Source organism: Melozone crissalis, unplaced genomic scaffold (assembly GCF_028551555.1).
Source record: "Melozone crissalis strain CALT ecotype California unplaced genomic scaffold, PUWL_Pcris_2 ptg000054l_1, whole genome shotgun sequence".
Classification (NCBI taxonomy): domain Eukaryota; kingdom Metazoa; phylum Chordata; class Aves; order Passeriformes; family Passerellidae; genus Melozone; species Melozone crissalis.
Window position 1 is genome coordinate 842,844 of NW_026535832.1, and position 21,160 is coordinate 864,003.

A 21,160-nucleotide genomic window follows, 5' to 3' on the forward strand; every position below is an offset into this window, starting at 1 on the left:
AAGGGAGAGAATACCCCTCAGTCCAAGCAGGAATCCTACCCCCAATTCAAGTGGGATCTTCCACATTTTCAGGGATAAAACTGAGCAAGGCAGGGAAAGTGTCCCCCCAAACCCTTCCCAAATTATTCCTTCCCCAATTTAATCAGATTTTGGTTTTTTTTCTTTAAATTTTTAATTGAATTCAAACACACCAAACTCACACAAAGGAGGGGGGGTGGGGGTGTCACTCCTCCTTGGCTGGATTTGGGAATTCTGGGATGTGGGAACAGTGCCCAGCCCAGCGGGGGCAGTCCCAAAAAGAGGGAAAAGGATGAGCCTGGATGAATCCCATGGGATCTTGGGAAGTTGCATGGCACCTCCAGACCACTTCCTGGGAAGGAATTCCATTCCCAAAGGATGGGAATCCCTCCTCTGGGTGGATTTGGGGCTCCAGCATTCCAGAGGACACTGGGAATGTCACCTGGAGTGCCTGTCCCCCCCAGGAAAGGCTTTTCCCACTCCTCCCTGAGGGATTTTCCCTCTTCCCAATGCTTCTGCCCCAGTCCCAAAGGAAATGGCACTAGGGATTTCGGGGATAGGCCCATCCCAAAGAAAATGGCCCCAATCCCAAAGGAAACAGGAGCAGGGATATCCCAATCCCAAAGGAAATGGGAGCAGGGATTTCAGGGATATCCCAATCCCAAAGGAAATGGGAGCAGGAATTTCAGGGATATCCCAATCCAAAGGAAATGAGAAAAGGGATTTCAAAGACATCCAAATCCCAAAGAAACAGGAGCAGAGATTTCAGGGATATCCCAATCCCAGAGAAACGGGAGCAGGGATTTCAGGGATATCCCAAAGGAAACAGGAGCAGGGATTTCATGGATATCCCAGGAGCAGGGGTTTCAGGGATACCCCAGTCCCAGAGGAAACAGGACCAGGGACACCCAGGGGAGATCCAGGGTCTAGAATCACTTCAGGTTCACACCCCAGGAGCATTTTCCACGTGACAACTCCAGAACTCCAAGGAGGGAATGCCAAGGGACACCTGAGAGCCATTGAGAGCCGCTTTTCCCAGGGAATTTCAGGAACGAGAAGGTGGCATCAGTCCAACCTTGAGCTCGCCCCAAATCCACGGGTGGGGAGAGACAGAGAAAAAACCCCAAAACCCCGCGGGGGTAGAAGGGTCCTGGTGAGGATCCCAGTCCGGGGAGGCACAGGGCTATTGGTGGCTGTTGTAGGGTTTGTGGCGCTGGTTCAGGGGGTTCTCAGGGGACCTCATCCACTCCTTCTTGAGCAGCTGGCGCAGCTGGCTCAGCCGCATGTTGGGGTTGTCCCGCCGCAGGCGCGGCAGCTGCAGCTCCTCGAAGGCGGCGAAGGCGGCGCGAAGGCGGCGCTCAGGGTGGCGCTCCAGGGGCTGGGACACACTGGGGACATGAGGGACATGGTCATAGGGGGAATGGGGACAGGGCTGGGACACGCTGGGGACAGGGAGGGACATGGTCAGGAGGGGATGGGGCATGCAGGGGACAGGGAGGGACATAGTAACAGGGGGACAGGGACACACTGGGGACAGGGACGTGTCAGGAGGGGATGGCAACGGGGGGGACACGGTCATGCTGGGGGACAGGGAGGGACAGGGACACAGTCAGGGGGGATGGGGACAGGGAAGGACAGGGACACGCTGGGGGACGGGGACACATCCCACGAGCCACAGGCTTGAGGAAGGGATGGGGACAGGGCTGAGACACCCCAGGGAACAGGGAGGGACATAGTCATGTCCCTCCCCAGGGACAGTGAGGGACAGGGATATGGTCAGGAGGGGATGGGGACAGGGACAGACATGATGGGAGAGACAGGGAGAGGGATAGACACAAACCCAAAAAAATGGCCCTGATCCCAAAGGGAATGGCACCAGGGACAGCAGAGATGGCCCCGATCCCAAGGGGATGGGGACATGGAGAGACACAGTCCCAAGGGCACAGGGACAGGCATGGAGCTGGTCTCGAAGGAAACAGCCCCGATCCCAAAGGGAATGGCACCAGGGATGGCCCAATTCCAAACAAAACGGCCCCAGGGACAGCAGGGGCAGCTTCATCCCAAAGGAAGTGGCCCCAGTCCCAAAGAATTTCCTGTATTCCCCAATCCCACAGGAATCCCCCACGGATTTCAGGGACACCCCACCCCCACAGGATTTCCCGGATCCTCCAATCCCACAGAAACCCCCATCCCAACCCCTGCCTGCCCAGAACTCCAGGACACAGCACCCCCTCCCCAGCCACCCCAAATCCCAAATTTCCCGCCAGGATCCCAACTCCCAGGGACCACCTTTGGGGGGTGGTTTGGGGGGATCTGGCAGAGATTCGAGGTTGGGGCACACCTGAGGGCAGCGATGGCGTCCTCGATGCTGCGCGCCTCCACAGAGCCCTCCTCGGGCAGCCGCCGGTTCAGGTTCTCCTCCAGCGGCAGCTCCAGGTGCGATTTCTCCTTCTCCCCTGCCGGGAAAACCGGGAATGCTAAGGAACTCCCTTGGGAAAAACGGATCATGCCTCTGGAAAACTCAGGAATTCCTTTAAAACCCCCCAGGGAAAGTCCGTTTTGCCCTCTAAAAACCTCAATTTTTCCTCTAAAAACCTCAATTTTTCCTCTGGAATTTTCCCCTCTAAAAAACTTTGATTTTTTCTCTGGAATTTTTTTTTTCTTGGAAAACTCAATTTTTCCTAAAAAAAAAAATCAAATCAGTTTTTCCTCTGCAAAAGGAAATGTAGGAATGGGAAATGTGGGAATGGGATAGACATGGACATGGAAAATCAAGAAGCCCAGGACCAGGAGTGTAAATCACAGAATTCTACAGAATTCCACATCCAGAAAAGAGCTTTGGGATCAAACACAACACCAAATCCCATCCCCAAAGCGCCACATCCAGGATTTCTTGGGGACAATTGCAGGGAACGGGAACCCCAAGCTTCCCTCAGCCATTCCCAAGGTGTCTCCTGGAGCAGCAGCAGCTCCCCAGCCCAGAATTACAGGGGAATTCCCAAACCTGCATCTGCGTTTTCCCTCTGCTGCTGCTCCTTGCGGACATTCTCCTCGATCTGGGCCCGGGTGATTTTCCCAGGATTTCCCTGCTTGGGGCTTTTCCCTTTGAGCTTGGAGTCCTCTTCCTCCAGCAGCCGCTGCAGCTCCTTGCGGCGCTCCAGCTGCTCCAGGCGCCGCTTCTCCCGCTCCTCCTGGGAGGAAACACGGATTTGTGGATGGATTGATGGATGGATCCATGGATGGACCCGTGGATGGATTCATGGATGGATCCATGGATTGACTCATGAATGGATTCATGGATGGATCAATGGAATGACCTATGGATTTGTGGATGGATCCATGGAGGGATTCATGGATGGATCCATGGATTGATTCATGAATGGATCCATGGATTCATGGATGGATCCATGGAGGGATCAACGGAAGGACCCATGAATTCGTGGATGGATCCATGGAGGGATCCATGGATGGACCCACGGATTGACCCACGGATGGAACAGCTCCAGCTGCTCCAGGTGCCGCTTCTCCCACTCCTCCTGGGAAGGGCACACAGATCCACGGGGGTCACAGCCACCCCAGGAACCTCCTCCCTCTCTGGATTTCGGGATCCCCACCTTCCTCTGCTCCTTCCTCAGGACGTGTTTGTCCTCATCCTTCCAGAGCTCATCCTCCAGCTCCTGCTGCCGCCGCGCCTCCGCCGCCGCCTTGGCCTCGGCCCTGCGGGCGCGCGCCGCCGCCGACTTGCTGTTCTCTCCCTGGAATTTCTTGGGCATCCCTCAAAACCTCTGGGAAACCGGGAAAAATCAGGGTTCTTCAAGGATCTGGGGTTGGATTTTGGGTAAACTGGGATTGAGGTTTGGGGTCAGGCAGGCAGAGCTGGGAGTTTGCACCCTTGGAAATGTGCAGGGATGGGGATTAAAAGTTCCCAAGGTTTCCATCCCCAGTTTCCCTCAGGAATTCTCCAGCCCTTTCCCAGAAATTCTCCAGCCCCTTCCCAAAAATTCCCTAGCCCCTTCCCAATTTTCCTCAGGAATTCTCCAGCCCCTTCCCAGATTTTAGGGATTTGGAGGGGGAAAAGTCCCCAAAACTGAGGAAAAGACTGGGATAGTCCCCCCACATTTATCCCAACCTCAGATTGGGATACCCCTGGGACAAATTTCCCAGATTTCCTCCAGATCCTGGCTGATCCCAAATCTGCTCCCTCCAGGCCAAACTCCAGCCTCCCAGCCCATGGAAAAAGCATCTGGAAGTCCAAAAAAACCCGAGCCAGAAAAACCCGGGATTGAGGTGCCTCTATCCCGGTCCAGGGGGATCCAGAGGAAGAGGAGAAACTCCTTTAATTATGATAAACAGCCCCAAAAACGGGCTGTGATTGTTATCCACGGTGGGAAAAGTCAAATCCAAGGAAAATAGACGATTTCAAATCAACCAGACACGGGGGAAATCACAGCTTGGGGAGCTCTAGGGCGGAATCTTTGATTTTAATGGCAGATAATTATTAATTAAATTAAAGTGAAAATAAATGACTGCTCCATTCCCGAGGTTTGGGAATGGACTCAAGGTCTGGGATGGACTCATTCCTTTCTCCTGCCTAGAACATCCTCGGAGCCATCCTAATATTCATTTTCCTGCATTTTCACACTCCCTAAAATCCTTTTTCGCGCTATCCGAGCCTGCCCAGGAGCGGCATCGGGGCAGGGCCTCACCTGAGGGGCGGCAAAAAGGAACCCCCGAGCCTGGCCCGCCCCCCCCGGCCTCCCTTCCCCGCCACCCCCCGGCCGTGCCCGGTGCCCCCGGTGTCATCCCTTCCCCTCGCTCCCGGCCCGGGCCCGGGCCCGGTCTCTCAGCCCCGCCCAGCCCCGAATCGGCCCCGCTCCTACCGGGCCCCGCCGCCAGGCCGTCGCGCGCTTTGTGCATCATCACGGCACGCCGTCGCCACCTCCCCCTACGGCAGGGGTAGGCAGGGCGCGCCGCCGCCATGTTTGTTAAGGTCAAGGCCGAGCATAGCTGCTTTGAGTCTTTGCGGAAGCGGCGGCGGAAGGAGCGGCGAGATGGGCAGAGAAGACCTATCAGGGCGGCGCGGTGGAAAAAATCCTCTGGGAACTCGCGCAACGCCCACCGGCGGCGGAGGCTGCGCCCGGTTCAAAGATGGCGGCGCCCTGAGTGGCACCTGAGGGTATGAGCGGGCCTTAAAAGGGCGGGGTCTCTGTCAGATAAGGTGGGCAGGGCTTAAAGGAGAGGGGCCCTTTGTCACCTGCAGGAGTCGGCATTGCCACCTTGGGGACGGGGCTTATCATGGTATGGCCACTGTCCCCTCCGTGGGTGGAGCTTGGCAGGGTGTGGCCATTGTCCCCTGGGCTGGCTCCTGAAATTCCGCATTGTGCAGGATGCCTCCCAGACCCAAGCTGGCACCAGTAGCAACTCGGGCTGGTTTGACAGTCCTGCAATCTGCCATCAGGAACCGGGACTGGTGAGTTTTGTTTGCCAGGGAAAAGGGCCGGCCCTGATGTTCAGGGACCTGTGGCCCTATGAGAGTCTGTCCGAATTTTTCCTCATCTGCCTCACAATTGTCATTGGGGGACCACTGAAGAGAAGACCTCCGCCCGTCTAAAATCTCTGGCTCTGAAGGAGAAAGTCACACGCCAAAGGCCCTGAGATCTGAAAGCACAGTGTTAAGTTATTGTTTTCACAGGTGTTGCTTGCTGTATGCTACACTGAGCCCCATGAGAAGAAGGGGCACTGTGCCCTTTTTGCAACAATAGCCTTGGAAGCTGTTCCACCTCTCGGCCTGGCTGGACTTCTCCTCAGTTTCAGAGGGTCTCCCACTGAAGACCTTCACCTGTTTTACAACCACTGTGACAGACAGACTGAGGTGTAAGAAGCCTCTCCATCAAGGACTGAGACATGAAACCCCTATGTGAGAAGGCTCCTCTCTGCTCTTTCCAAGGACTGGGACTGAAACCCCCAACCCAGAGGAGGTGTGTGTGGGAGGCAAGCTGACCGAACCGAGATGTTTGCCTGCAGCTTGTGACCACTGGGCCAAGAAAACAATGGCTCTCATTTACTGCTGAGAACATGGACTAACTGTTACATCTATTCCTTATTGTATCTGTCTCTTCCCCCCTCCCCTCACAATTTTCAATAGAATTATCATAATAAAAATCTCTGAGTTAGCTAGAGATTTTGAGATCTCCCCAACGTAACAGGCGGATCCTCGACTGGACTGGACCAAAGGACTTCTACGCATCTACGTTTGGTAGCTATACCTGCCCTCCCCCCCACACCCCCCCCCCTTCTTCTCTCTTTCTCTGTCTTTTTCTCTCCCTTAATCTCTCTATCGCAGTCATTGATTGTGGTCATTCAATAAAATGCATTTGTTTTGATTATTACTGCAAATCCCCTGTGCCTTGTTGGTTCTTTGCACCCTGAGATCACCCCTACAAACCATCACATCATCCATTCACTGGGACGGATCGTGACGGGCCTGGAGTGGCCAGCTGGCTCCTGAAATTCCACACTACGTAGGATGCCTCCCAGACCCAAGCTGGCACCAGTGCCAAATCAAGGTACTGTGATAGTGGCAAGTGCTTCCTGTAAAATGCCATTAGGAACCTGGACTAAAAGTCCAGGAACCTGGACTTTTGTTTGCCAGGGAAAAGGGCCAGCACTGGTGTTCAGGGGCCTGTGGCCCAGAGTGGCTGGCTGCATGCTGAAAATTGTGCATCACACCAGATGTCTCCCAGACTCAAGCTGCCACCACCGCAAAGTCAGGCTGCTTTGTGAGTCTTAAGTGCCTCCTGCAAACCTTCCCCAGCTGTCCCTTGTTGTTAAGGGTTTTGATTGAGGGGAAAATCTCTCTTTTTTCATTGCTGGAGGGATTTAAATTGAGGAGAACCCTTCTTTTCACAATATTTTTGGAGAATAAATTAAAGGGCATAATTGGTTTATTTGCCATTTTATCAGTTTCAGTGGAGCTAACTGCCCTGGTTTCTCATTTTTATGGGTTCACTTGAAGGAAGCTCTGTCTTTTTCAGCATTTTAAGGATTAAAACATTCATTTCTGGGCACTTCTTTCTGTGCCTTTGGGCCAGCTAACTCAGAGAAGGGTGAGCCTAGCATGTACTTAACCCTTATGCTGCCCAGGAGTTTTGGGGTTTTTTTTTCTTATTTTTGTTTCTAATGTAGACAGGCCTAATTAGGAGTCCTAAGGAGACTTAGCCTATGTACATCATTAGTATTCTACTCCACCCTGCTTAGTGATATACTACACAGTAATCACCAAGGAATAATTATGAAAGTTAACAACAAATTTCCCAATTTATCTAGCTATGCTACCCAAACACAAATTTGTATGTCTTACCAGTTTTCTGTTCTTCTGCTCCAAGTAGTTGTTGTAAAAAAGAAAGCACTGTTACTTATCTGAAGAGTTTTCTTCCATAACAAGCCCTTTACTGCCCTTGAATCTGAGTCAGAGGAGCCAAACAGCTGCAGCTGCTCTGAGGGCTTTTATACCCGGTGGGAGTCGCCCCCTCCCTTTTCCTGGGTGCCAGGGGAACAAGAGGCGGGCACAATCAGGGGTATATTAACCCCAGCCTTGGCTGAGGGGCTTCATTCCCTCTCTGGGATGTGCTGGGGTAAGAGCCCTCCTCTCATTTCAGTGAAGAGGCTCTTTCAGCTGATCTCAGCTTCTTTTCAGCAAGTGTTTCTGGGCATCTAAAGCAACAGAGGCTTTGAAGGAACTGTGAAGAAAACAGCATGGAATAGAGGGAGTATTTAAGTTCACGATTTTGGGTTTTGTGTTTAGGGGTGGTAAAAGCTCATTTGTAATTTCTGGTGTTGTTCTTGGCGTTTTTTTGGTGGGTTTTGGTTTTATGGTGGGTTTTCTTGTTTGTTTTTTTGGTTGTTGTTTTTTTTAGGTTTTTTTTGGGGGGGTTGGTTTTGTTTGGGGGTTTGGGGTTTTTTTTTGTTGTTTTTTTGAGGAGTGCAACTCCCTGAAATTTTAGCTTGTGTCAAGCATAACACTTGTTTCAGCAGATTTGTCATGTCACAAAGGGGATCTAACCAGTGTCAAGGATGGTGCTTGAGATTGAGGCTTCAGATGAACTGAGGATGGTGGCTAGGAGGGGAGGGTGAGCAGGTATCCAGTTAGGAGTTATTGGGGGAGGGGGTGGTTTGAGGGCAGCAAATTGTGTCTATTTGAGACAGAGAAATTGTGTCTATTTGAGATGCATAGAAGCATATCAGAAGCACAGTAGAGGCATTCCCTTGTCTTACAGCACACAAGGTTATCTTCTGCACTCATAGGAATGCCATTTAACTTTGCCTTTCTCTAACCCAGGTGCCACTAATAATAAAGGCCACAGCCTTGGAATCAGGATGAAGCTGGAGCCTGAAGGAGCCAGGCACATTCAGGAGAGGGCAAGTAGCTGCCTTGCTGGGATTTGGCCCGCATAATTCTGAACTCATACTTTGGTTTTGGTTTTCTTTATTGTAGCTGACCGAGAGGCTCACAGGCCATCACGGGGCCCTCCGAGGCAGACTCATTTCAGGTGCAACGTGGATCCACATCACTGATCATCCAAAAGATAAGTCGGGGGCCACAGCCTAGAGATGGGAGAGTAGCAGGTTGGGAGTTCTTGGGCCAGATTTAAAAATTAGCAGAGGGAAAAACAATCTTCTCCAAGGGCCTCTTAGGACAGCTAAAGGGAGAGGCTCTACTTTTGATGGCAGCTTTCAGGCAGTGCAAACCAGCTCTGGTCTGTGTCTTGTTGTCCGGTGTGCCGTGTTTCCTAGTGTGTCTTTGGGATCCCTTTTGCCTTCTCCCCTCGAACCCCTCACCACAAGCATGATGTGTTGTGTTTAATGTCCCCCTGTTTGTCACGTTCTGTGTCACGGGTGTCTGCACACATTTGTGCCGGAGCTGTTCTTCCCTGCCGCATGGCCTGCTGCAATAGGACAAACCATGGGGAGTTGAAATTTGTAATGTGGGCTGTACTTGGGTTCTAGGTGGTATTCCTAGATTGACATAAGGTGTTTGCAGCTTGTGAGTTATTCTGCAGGTGTTTGACATATGTTCTAACTTTCTTTCAGGTGCAGATGCATCGTATCCGTGGCAGAGGGTCAGGGTTAGGAGATGCCGGGCCTTCTTAGGAGCACGGTGAGTAGCAGAGTGGTGGGGTTTTGGCCGATGCAGTGCCAAGATCAGGCACTGATGTTTGGTTTTCTTTAATACAGCTGTCTGAGAGGCAACAGCCCAGTGAGAGCAGGACCTTCCCAGCTGGTGAGGTGGCCTTTCTTTGCACCTGACACAGACTGGCATCCTCAGATGTCTGAGAGATAAGTAGAGGGCCGTGACCCACAGAGGGGATGAAGGCAGAGTGCTGGTTTGGGAATTACTGGGAGGGGTTTCTGAGTCCGCTTTGGAGGTGGGGGGTGTTCATGAAGTGGCCCCTTAGGCCCCATAAAAGCAAAGTCTCACTTTTGATGGCAGTGCTGAGGTGTGCAGCAGGGCAGAGCTGTCCCGGTGTGTCTCGTGTCACTTGTCTATTGTGCATTATGTGTTGTTTGTGTATCTCCTGTCCTTTGCCTTAGCCCTTTGAGGGCCCTGTCAGAAACCTTGGCATCATTGTTAGCATCTGTGATCTCTGCATTCCTTGGCCTGGCACCCAGGCCATAGAACTCTAGACTCAGGGGCTCAGACAGGTATCAGAATTCCATCTCTCTTTGGAAGCATCCAGTCAGATGTCTTTTCAGGTCTTGTTCTGAGCTGGATGCACAGCTATGCCCCGCCAGGATCTATTATGTCTGATTAGGACTTGTAAGAATGCGAGGTTAGGGAGAGAATTCTGACAGTAGGATTCCTAGGCATCAATCTTTGCAGTTCTTGGAAGAGATCATTCAGTTATCATCTTCTTCCACCAGGGTTTCCTGAGCCTCATCAGCTCACCATCGGTCTCAGCTCGGTCATCTTCTTTTGCATTCTCTCAGTCCTGGCAGCCATTTTCCTTGCAATGAGATTTCTGTCTGTGTCTTGTGCCCTTTGTTTGTCACATCCTGTCTGTCCTGTGTCACGGGTGTCAGCACACATTTGTGCCGGGGCTGCTCTGCCCTGCTGCATAGCCTGGTGCAATAGGAGAAGTCCCAGGGACTTGGAATTTGTAATGTGGGGTGCAGGTGGACTCTAGATGGGATTTGTAGATGGACACAGGATATCTGGAGTCCATAAGGTATCCGGCAGCCCTTTGACTTTCATCCTAACTTTCTTTTAGTTGCAGAAGGATAAAATCCAGGGCAGAGCCACCCATCCCGGGTGAGGGGATTCCCCCGTGCATGTCAGTCACTGTTTGTCTCTGCAGAGGAAGCATAAATGGTGTCTGTTTCAGCTCTGCTCTTTGTCTTTATTTTTAGGAAGTCAAGGCAGAGAGCAGCTGTCAAGGCTGAGTGGGCAAGGTGAGCATTGAGTAGGGTACCGAAGCTGTTGTTATTTCTGAGGTCTCAGTTTTTGGTGCTGCTCTGAGTATGTATTATTCTTCTTTTTATTTTAGATGGTCTGCTTGCCATCTATCCTAGCCCAGCATGCCCATGCCAGGTGGGTGCAAGCTTAAGGTATTGGTGTGGCATACTTGTCAGGGTTGGGAAGTTGTGTTTTCACAGTATCTCAGCATGCTTTTCTGCTTTGTTTCTTTGCAGGTGCTGTCGCTGCCCTAGGCATGCCAAGGAACAGAGGAGGGCAGGTGATTCGGGGTTTAGGCAGGCTGACTCATAGGCGAGCGTTATGCAGCAGCATGCTGAGCGTGTCCGTTTTCATTTTGCAGGTACCTTCTGGGCAGCCTCCAGAGTCAAATCAAGACTTGAGGTGAGCTGGGGCAGGGGTGCGGAGGAGTCCCGGGGATTACTGTTTTTGAGGGCAATAGTCACGTTTTCTGTTTTGCCTTAAGTACCCTGGGGAGGCTTGTAGCCACAGCTTGGAAGCGGCAGCACCGAAGCACACACATTGAGAACATCTCAACGTCCCTGTCTGACCGACGATGGCTTTTGTCTGCTCGTCTTCCAAAAGCTAAGTGTCGGGGCCAGTGTTTGGGAGAAGGGGAAAAGCCTTTACTGTCACAGGAGGCAATCTGATGTCAGCTTAGCGGAGAGGTCTGTAGTGGGATGGGCTCCCTGGAAGTAAAGGGAGAGGGTTTCTCCTCAGCCTCACCAGAACCTTTGCCGGGCAGGGCAGTTCCGACCCATCTCCACAGTGTCATGAACTTTGCGTCGTCAGCCTTCCTCGGCCTCGTCACGGCTCTTTCCCCTGAGGAGCTTGCCTTCAGGTCCAGAGCTATAGCCGCGGTCACCCGGCAGTCTGCTTCCTTCTCTAGGCTTGCCGAGCCTCTTGGGCATCCTCTTAACTGCTTTGGCCCTAACTTCCTTTAATGAGCTACATTTCATCATCACGAGCTGTCATCATAGGACTTCCTTTCCCTTGGCCTCATTGGCCTCTGGCTTGTCTTGCGCTAGGACTCTCGGGTCCCTAAGGGGAAAGTGCCAAGCAGTAGCAACTTGTCTCTGTGTTATGTCATCTGTGTCTATGTTATGGTGTCTGTATTACGTAGTCTGTGTCCATTGTCTTCCACGTCACAGGCCTTTGTTACATCTCGATGCTTTATCGGCACTCTTCTGTGCCATATAGGCCGTGTTCTACTCACATTCCTTTCCAGATATCCCTTATTCCAGCATCTTTACATTTTTACTCGTTGAGACAGGAATGTCTCACAGGGACAAGATGTTCTCATCCATCTTCCTTTTCACTACCAGCTTTGGTAGTGCCTTTTTTTCCATTTTCTTGGACTTCTAGAGGGAGCATCTTACACCCTCCTCACGTGATTGCAGTAGTTCTATAGGTTCCATCTTCTCCAAGGGTATAGGGCTCAATAAGTAAACTTCCAGAGAGTTATCTTAAGTTGTGGTTTATGTTGTATGTTCCTATGTTGGCTTATACTGTATGTACTTACATTGCATGTACCTATGCTGGCTTATACTGTATGTAAGTGCATTGCCTTATATTGTCTGTACTTACGTGTATGTAAGCATGTCGCCTTATATTGTGTGTACTTACACTCTATGTACACTTGCACTGTATGCGTCAGTTTATGTTGTGTGTACTTACACTGTACCACTTATGATCGGAGCTGCCCTGCCCTGGCCTGTAGTCACAGTTAGGTAGAACAGTTATAACAACTTTACTGTTCATCTGCCTTTTGTGGGATTTTGGGTGGAAAATTTATCAGTCCAGAGTGGGGACAAGTCCTAGCTGGGAGATAGCCACTTGTTGACCCTTCCTGTCATCTCACAGGTCCCCGAGGCTGCTGATTTCCCCAGGATCTGCCATTTACCTCAAGGAGCGGCAGCCAGAAGATGTGTCAAAGCACCTTCTTCAGCATCTCAGGTAAGGGCCGCAGCTAGCATGTAAGTGGAAGGAGTGTGTGAGTGTGTGTGAGAGCACGTGGCTGTGTCTATCTGCTCATCTCTGCGTGTGCGAGCGCATGCTGACTGGATTTAACCTTGTGTACATGACTTTTGCTTTCCAGATTTTGCAACTCATTGTTAAATTGAGAATAAAAAATCCCCAGCCGCCTTCCACCCTGGCTGTTGTTTTTTTTTTTTGGTCCCGGCCTAGTAAAAACCCAGAAAAATACCCCAAGTTAAGCTAGAAAAGACCCAAAAAACCCAGTAAAAAAACCCAAGATGGGCAAGAAAAACCCAGAAAAAATGCAGGAAAAACCCTAAGATGGGCAACAAAAAAACCCCACAAAAACCCAGGAAAAAAACTTCAAGATGGGCAAGAAAAAATCAAGAAAAAAGCCAGAACAATCCCAGGGAAAAAACCTCAAGAGGAGCTAGAGCAAACCCAGGAAAAAAAGCTAAAAAACCCCAAGATGGGCAAGAAAAACCAAAAAAAAACCAAGAAAAAAACCCCAACATGGGCAAGAAAGCCCAGGGAAAAAAAACCCAAAATGGGCAAGAAAAAGACCCTGAAAAAAAAACCAAGATGGGCAAGGAAAAGATCAACAAGGAAACCCAGAAAAATCACAGAAAAAAACCCCAAGACGGGCAGGAAGAATCCCAGAAAAAAACCCCAAGATGGACCAGAAAAAACCCAGAAAAAACCAAGAAAAAAAAAAAAACCAGGAAAAAAGCCGGAAAAACACCCCAAGATGGGCAAGAAAAAACCCAGGAAAAAACCTCAAGATGAGCAAGAAAAAACTGTCGTAAAAGCTGCCGTAAAGCGCGACTGTCGTAAAAGGTGCAGTAAAGCGCGACTGTTGTAAAAGCGGCCGTAAAGCGCGACTGTCGTAAAAGGTGCCGTAAAGCGCGACTCTCGTAAAACCCGCCGTAAAGCGCGCCTGTCGTAAAAGCTGCCGTAAAGCGCGACTGTCGTAAAACCTGCCGTAAAGCGCGACTGTCGTAAAAGGTGCCGTAAAGTGCGACTGTCGTAAAAGGTGCCGTAAAGCACGACTGTCGTAAAACCTGCCGTAAAGCGCGACTGTCGTAAAACCTGCCGTAAAGCGCGACTGTCGTAAAATGTGCCGTAAAGCGCGACTGTCGTAAAACCTGTCGTAAAGCGCGACTGTCGTGAAACCTGCCGTAAAGCGCGACTGTCGTAAAACCTGCCGTAAAGTGCGACTGTCGTAAAAGGTGCCGTAAAGCGCGACTGTCGTAAAAGGTGCCGTAAAGCGCGACTGTCGTAAAAGGTGCCGTAAAGCACGACTGTCGTGAAACCTGCCGTAAAGCGCGACTGTCGTAAAAGGTGCCGTAAAGCGCGACTGTCGTAAAACGTGCCGTAAAGTGCGACTGTCGTAAAAGGTGCCGTAAAGCACGACTGTCGTAAACGGTGCCGTAAAACGCGACTGTCGTAAAACCTGCCGTAAAGCGCGACTGTCGTAAAAGGTGCCGTAAAGTGCGACTGTCGTAAAAGCGGCCGTAAAGCGCGACTGTCGTAAAAGGTGCCGTAAAACGCGACTGTCGTAAAACCTGCCGTAAAGCGCGACTGTCGTAAAAGGTGCCGTAAAGTGCGACTGTCGTAAAAGGTGCCGTAAAGCGCGACTGTCGTAAAAGGTGCCGTAAAGTGCGACTGTCGTAAAAGGTGCCGTAAAGCACGACTGTCGTGAAACCTGCCGTAAAGCGCGCCTGTCGTAAAAGCTGCCGTAAAGCGCGACTGTCGTAAAAGGTGCAGTAAAGCGCGACTGTTGTAAAAGCGGCCGTAAAGCGCGACTGTCGTAAAAGGTGCCGTAAAGCGCGACTCTCGTAAAACCCGCCGTAAAGCGCGCCTGTCGTAAAAGCTGCCGTAAAGCGCGACTGTCGTAAAACCTGCCGTAAAGCGCGACTGTCGTAAAAGGTGCCGTAAAGTGCGACTGTCGTAAAAGGTGCCGTAAAGCACGACTGTCGTAAAACCTGCCGTAAAGCGCGACTGTCGTAAAAGGTGCCGTAAAGCGCGACTGTCGTAAAACCTGTCGTAAAGCGCGACTGTCGTGAAACCTGCCGTAAAGCGCGACTGTCGTAAAACCTGCCGTAAAGTGCGACTGTCGTAAAAGGTGCCGTAAAGCGCGACTGTCGTAAAAGGTGCCGTAAAGTGCGACTGTCGTAAAAGGTGCCGTAAAGCACGACTGTCGTGAAACCTGCCGTAAAGCGCGACTGTCGTAAAAGGTGCCGTAAAGCGCGACTGTCGTAAAACGTGCCGTAAAGTGCGACTGTCGTAAAAGGTGCCGTAAAGCACGACTGTCGTAAACGGTGCCGTAAAACGCGACTGTCGTAAAACCTGCCGTAAAGCGCGACTGTCGTAAAAGGTGCCGTAAAGCGCGACTGTCGTAAAACCTGTCGTAAAGCGCGACTGTCGTGAAACCTGCCGTAAAGCACGACTGTCGTGAAACCTGCCGTAAAGCGCGACTGTCGTAAAAGGTGCCGTAAAGCGCGACTGTCGTAAAAGGTGCCGTAAAGTGCGACTGTCGTAAAAGGTGCCGTAAAGCGCGACTGTCGTAAACGGTGCCGTAAAACGCGACTGTCGTAAAAGGTGCCGTAAAGTGCGACTGTCGTGAAACCTGCCGTAAAGCGCGACTGTCGTAAAAGGTGCCGTAAAGTGCGACTGTCGTAAAAGGTGCCGTAAAGCGCGACTGTCGTAAAAGCGGCCGTAAAGTGCGACTGTCGTAAAAGGTGCCGTAAAACGCGACTGTCGTAAAACCTGCCGTAAAGCGCGACTGTCGTAAAAGGTGCCGTAAAGTGCGACTGTCGTAAAAGGTGCCGTAAAACGCGACTGTCGTAAAAGGTGCCGTAAAGCGCGACTGTCGTAAAACCTGCCGTAAAGTGCGACTGTCGTAAAAGGTGCCGTAAAGCACGACTGTCGTAAACGGTGCCGTAAAACGCGACTGTCGTAAAACCTGCCGTAAAGCACGACTGTCGTAAAACCTGCCGTAAAGTGCTACTGTCGTAAAAGGTGCCGTAAAGCGCGACTGTCGTAAAACCCGCCGTAAAGCACGACTGTCGTAAAAGGTGTCGTAAAGCGCGACTGTCGTAAACGGTGCCGTAAAACGCGACTGTCGTAAAACCTGCCGTAAAGCACGACTGTCGTAAAACCTGCCGTAAAGTGCGACTGTCGTAAAAGGTGCCGTAAAGCGCGACTGTCGTAAAACCCGCCGTAAAGCACGACTGTCGTAAAAGGTGCCGTAAAGCGCGACTGTCGTAAAAGGTGCCGTAAAGCGCGACTGTCGTAAAACCGGCCGTAAAGCCCGACTGTCGTAAAAGGTGCCGTAAAGCACGACTGTCGTAAAACCGGCTGTAAAGCCCGACTGTCGTAAAAGTTTTCACTCCAAGGATGAATTGAATTTGGCTGCTCAGTCATGCAACAAGCCAGTCCTTCATCTGAATGGATGTGCTTGCTTCAAAGCTGGCCAGTGCCTGATGGCTGGAAGGCAAATGAAACTTTCCCTCACAAAACTGTGCAGTAGTATCATGGGTTGACTGGGAAAAAATAATGTATTTTCCTATGCCCGTTTGAGTTACTGATGATTATTTTCAGATTCAGAATAGAAGCATAAATTGTCAAAGCAAAACACCAGGTGAGAATTCTCTGAGAAAGAAGGATAAGCCAGGCGTTTTTATATTCCCTAAAAGTTTGTGTTTTGAAGAATCCAAACATAAACTTAACTCTTGAGCATTTCTGTTTATACAATTCATTGTACTCACAGGAAGCAACATTAGGAATTGATTACTGCTGGTATCACCCCCTTCATAGCTGTGTGGACTAAGTTGATTCCAGTCATGTACAGGACTTGTGGCATTTTACCTCTACAATTTTAATTGTTATCCCAACCTCAATTTGAACCTGAAATGTCACCAGACTATCCTTTTTAGGTTAAAATAGAAAATAAAATATTGGAGCCTTTTGACTTCAGTAGTCTAACTCTGCTGAGTTTTCAGGATCCATCTGTAAATTAGTTTGGCTTTCAGCTTCCACTGTCCATAACATGTTCACTGTTCATGATTTTAACTTCAGACAGGGAACTGATGTTCAGGCAAAAATGGAGGGTTTAACACATAGCTCTAGATATAGCTCTAGATATATAGAATTAGATATAATATATATTAATAATATATAATATATAAAATATATAATTATATATAATAATAGATATAATATTATATATAAAGCATATATTCTATATAACATATATTTCTATGTATACTATATATTTCTATACATATTTTCAACTGCTTCTCAGATGAAAATGATTCAAGAACACTCCTCTTTCCAGACCAGTGACAAAATTGGATTTTCAGCAGAACAAAACACATGTGAGCTCTCAGGTGGGGAGCTCCTGAGTCCTGAGCCCCCAGCTGATTCCAGTGCTGCCTTCTGTCTAATCCCAGCCTGTGTTGGCAACCTGCCCTCCCATTTCAACAGAAATTCAGAGAGATGAGCTGGAATCACTGGGCACAGCACAGTGGCTGGAGCTCATCAGCCTGTTCCATACAGAAACCAGCTCTAGCAGAGTTATTCTGCTCCTGTGGTGTGCTCAGCTGGGCTGAGGTGAATCAGTCTGTTTGAATGGATTGCCTGGGAGCATCATGCAGTAATAGTCTCAAAGTGCATTGTCACCATATCCTTACCTGCTCAAGGAAAATTCCCTGGAGCTTTGAGTGCTAAGAACATGGAGTGCATGGAGGATTGGTTTCCTTCAGGCTCTCTGGTTTCCCAATATGTTTTTGGTGGCGACTGGTTCATGGAGAGGATGAGAAACAAGTATGATGTTCTGTAGAAGAAGGTTTATTAGTTCTGTTGGTCTCTGACTATATTTCTGTTATTAATCTGTTTTAGTTAGTAATTGGACAGGTCACCTGTGCATAGGACTGGGAGTTGTTATAACTCCTCTAGGTGAGGCTGTAGCATGTTTCTTCAATCCTTGGCATAGAGAGGAGTCAATACCATGTTATTTAATGGAGGCTGAAGAGTGTTTGTGCTCCTAAAATATTTGAGACAAGGAAGATCCTATCCATAGTGATTTGATAAAGGACAGGGATCCTGCCCTTTCTGTCTGTCAGTGCTGACTCACATGTGTTGGTTATTTGCACCATACCACTGCCTGTGTAGCTCTTAAGACCCCCTTAGGCATCCAGACACAGTGTGTATCTCAAACAGCCTAAAAATTCAATGATGGGATGAATTCTTTTGGAGAATATTTTTCTCTTATTAGGTTCCTATCTCAAGTGAACAAACTGCTTGATTTACAGCACTGTTGTTTGAGAGGTTCCCTTTTGTAGCTGAAGATTCCTGTAATTGCTACTTTGCAGCAAATAAAAAAAATTTCTCTGGTTCAAACTGCAGTTTGACTATTTCTGCTGTGTAGAACCCATTATCAGAGCCTTGATGAGGCGCAGAACAGATTTGGATGAAAATGATGAGATTTGGATGAAATGGCCCTCCATCAGGGCAGGCTACAAAGATCCTCCTCTTTGAGGTATTGGCCCTTTTGATGCATAAAATGCATGAAAATTTGCTTGAAAAGTGCAAGTTGATGAGTAAAAGAGAATTCACAGTAATTTTAGTGAAATGAAAAAAGAAAACAAGGCAAAAGCATTGGAAAGAATATGTTTAATTGCATGTAATTACTTGATGTGGGGTTTCAGTCAGGGAAAAAAGGAGAACGGAACATGCTAAATAGCGCTGGTGTGGCAATTCCTCTTTGATGATTTTCTCAAATGACTGAACCTTGTGTATTATTAAAAAAATAAAGATACAGCAACAACAAAAAAAAAACCCAAAAAAACCAAAACAAAACAAAAAAAAAACAACTAAAAAAACCAACCAGGAAAACCACACACACTACTTTATGTCATAAGAACTTTGCTGTATCAGTCAAAATGCTCTGCCACGTCTTTCACCTCATGATTTTTGCATGTGTAGACAAAATGAACTTTGTTTCCTGGTAATGCTATGTCAACATGCTAGGTGGGATGCAAGTTTAATAGTTTTAACTATCAGGGTGTGAGTAAAACATTGCCTGGGTTATCTGATAGCCTAAGCACTTTGAGATGGAGCTTCTCAGTTGAACAATTTTTTGACATGCCAGGTTTGCTGACAAGCAAATCTGAACAAGTTGCAGTCTGGTGAAATAAAAATACAAGAGAAGCAGAAATAGAGGTCCAATAGAGGTGGGACAAGGTTCCTAGCACTAATTCAAATGGTTTTGTCTCTAAACAAGTAATCAGACTGTGGTGGTGTTTGAGGGTCCCCAGGACAAGGGAAGAAATGACATCTGATAATGCCTCATCTTCCCTGAGGAGGCTTCCAGTAAGGAAAGGACAAATGTGGGAGTCTGGGGCTTCCCTTCTGGGAAATTGAAAATCGAGGAAGAAAACTAGATAGGGACAAAGAAAACTGATGCTATCCTTCTGATAACAGAACTGAACTCATAAATGAATTTAGGACTGGTCCTCAGCATCTTTTAGGATTCTGTCAATGCACCTGTGACTGAGACTGGCAGTGATTGCTGTGCTGGGCAAGAAAACTGGAAGTGAATTTCAAAATGTTGAGGAACCAATCCAAGACTTTTTAACATGTGAATACAGGAGGTATTTCCCTTCTCTATCAGAATAGTTTCTTTGACTATACTTATTAGAGTTTTCCCAGGTACAAAAATACAACTTCATTTCAATGTGAAGGATTAGTCAAGGTCTAGCTGTATTTTGCTTGGAAAAAAATTCTGCCTGCTATATCTGCACCAGAACAGGCTTATTGGTGGAATTCTCTTCTGCAGATGTGGCAATTTTTGGGGGGGCTGTTTTTGGTCCTAATCTGGATTATTTCTTCTGGGTTTTGTGATAACTTTCACAGATAGGCAGGTAACTGGTAGTATTCTCCCAGTCTAAGTAGGTTTCTAGGAAAATGGAGTAGTAATAAAAAAGTAGGCATAGCAAGCTAAGGAAAGAAAAGACCTGTGCTGCATCTTTGTAGCCTTTTTTTTTTTTATTTCACTGTGATGGAACACCACTCAGCTGAGTAGGGAAATATTGTCCAGTTCAGACTGTAATTGAGTAGAATCTGACTTATTTGGGGCTGAACACAAAAGTGAGGATAAATCAAGGAATTAACAAGACCAAGAGAACAGACTCTACTTTCCAAATCCCAGAGTGCCAGTGCTGGAAAGTTTATTGTAATGGAATTTCAAGCCAGGATTTCCAGGCTCAGGAGGTTTAGTTATTTTGGATGCATTTCAGATCAGCAGTGCCTGCTTGGCATGCTGTCTGCTCCTGTTGCAGCATTTAGTTTTGTGACAGGTTCTGTGTGAGAAACAAGAATGGCCCATATCAGCACACCTTGGCAGCTTTATTTCAGCTGTAGCATTTTCAAGGAGAAGTTCCACAGCTGTTATTCCTTGTAACCCTGGGCCGGTGTCTTTGCTTGAAATGGTTGAAAAGGACGTGCAAACTGAAGGCTCTTCCCCATAGAAAGGTGTCAGCTCAGCTGCTCTCGCTCCCAACGTGTGCAGAGTTACAAACACAGAGCCCTGGGGCAGCAATGCCATCAGCTGGCAGTTCAGCAGTTATAATTTACCACAGGGGATGGAATGGTTTTTTTGTGAGGGTTATCTTAGCAAGGTGCTCGCTGGGGGACCCATCTGTTTCTGCTCATGTGCTTCCAAGGGTGACGTTTGCTAGCAGGGCCAAAAACCCCCAGGGAAACTGCATGTGAGCACAGTTCTCAGGCGTAACCCATTGTAACTGCATTTCCTCCTGTCTGTGATCTGCGGAACTCATCTGATAGGGAGTTTCTTTCCCAGTACTTTGGGTGAGTAGACTCACTCTAAATCCTGCTTCCTCTGTTTCTGCACTAGGGTTCATCCAGCACTGAGTACTGTGGGAATGTGTAAAATCAGAGGGGTTTGGGAAAGCTGCAAAAGGCAGGCCTCAGAGACAGCAGAACTGTGATCAGAGCTGAGCAGCAGCCATGAGATTGGTCAGCAGAAAAACTATTTAAACTGTGGAAAAGCAAGGACAAATAGAACAATGGTCTGTGTATTAACACTTGCCTGGAATAACTCCCTAAGCTACAGAAAGTTTATCTAGCAAGATATTAGGAAGTTCTAGGCTTAATACTGGAGCTCTGTGCATTGTGTTTAAGGCTCACAAGCAGGTATTGTATTTGAAATAAGCAAGCATTGTTTAACCAAAGGTATCTGTGCTTACAGTGGTTGGATAGAGCTACTGTCAATGTGCTTTTGCTTTGTGTGATTGGGCAAAAAACTGATAAAGTGAGTCGTGACATTGAGTTCTTGGTGTGCTGCCTGGGATGTGAGCTGGTGGCATCTTCCCATTGCCATAGCCACGGAATGAGGCTGATGCTGGAAAATCAAACGGCTCAAGGCAGTTCCCAGCAGCCCTGCCCTGTTTGTGATTTGTGCACAGACCCCTGCCAGTGTCAAGTACTTGGCACGGAGCTATGGTGAGAGGCACTGTGAAACTCCTGATCTCCTGCCTTCCTGCTTCCTCCCCATTTCCCTGATCCCTGGAAGCGTTTAGCCATGACAGCACTTCAGTTTAGCCATGACAGCACTGCACTTCATGTCCTAACAAGTGTTGGTTGCACAGAGGTAGTGCTGAAACTGTTGAT

At 48.7% G+C, this 21,160-nt stretch overlaps 1 protein-coding gene across 2 annotated transcripts; it reads right to left on the bottom strand.

The window, feature by feature from the left end:
- Nucleotides 1–196: 196 nt before the first annotated feature.
- CCDC124 (coiled-coil domain containing 124) lies at nt 197–4,997 on the bottom strand. Of its 2 annotated transcripts, XM_054286616.1 has the most exons (5): nt 4,899–4,997; nt 3,633–3,803; nt 3,023–3,209; nt 2,360–2,474; nt 197–1,406 (listed from the first exon to the last, which is right to left on the bottom strand). In XM_054286616.1, the coding sequence occupies exons 2-5, from the start codon at nt 3,789–3,791 to the stop codon at nt 1,202–1,204; spliced, it is 666 nt and encodes a 221-aa protein (XP_054142591.1). In that variant the 5' UTR covers nt 3,792–3,803; nt 4,899–4,997; the 3' UTR covers nt 197–1,201. The 2 variants fall into 2 exon arrangements, with proteins under 2 accessions (XP_054142591.1, XP_054142592.1); XM_054286617.1 differs by lacking the exon at nt 4,899–4,997 and having other exon boundaries at nt 3,633–3,835.
- Between the last annotated feature and the right edge of the window lie 16,163 nt (nt 4,998–21,160).

Bases quoted from the DNA above. Each gene is read 5' to 3' on its own strand.
- CCDC124 (XM_054286616.1), bottom strand. From the start codon at position 3,791: ATGCCCAAGAAATTCCAGGGAGAGAACAGCAAGTCGGCGGCGGCGCGC. The intron at 3,210-3,632 runs GTGGGGATCCCG...GTTTCCTCCCAG, and splicing joins TGAGGAAGGAGCAGAGGAAG to GAGGAGCGGGAGAAGCGGCG. The intron at 2,475-3,022 runs GTTTGGGAATTC...TTTTCCCGGCAG, and splicing joins GAGGGAAAACGCAGATGCAG to GGGAGAAGGAGAAATCGCAC.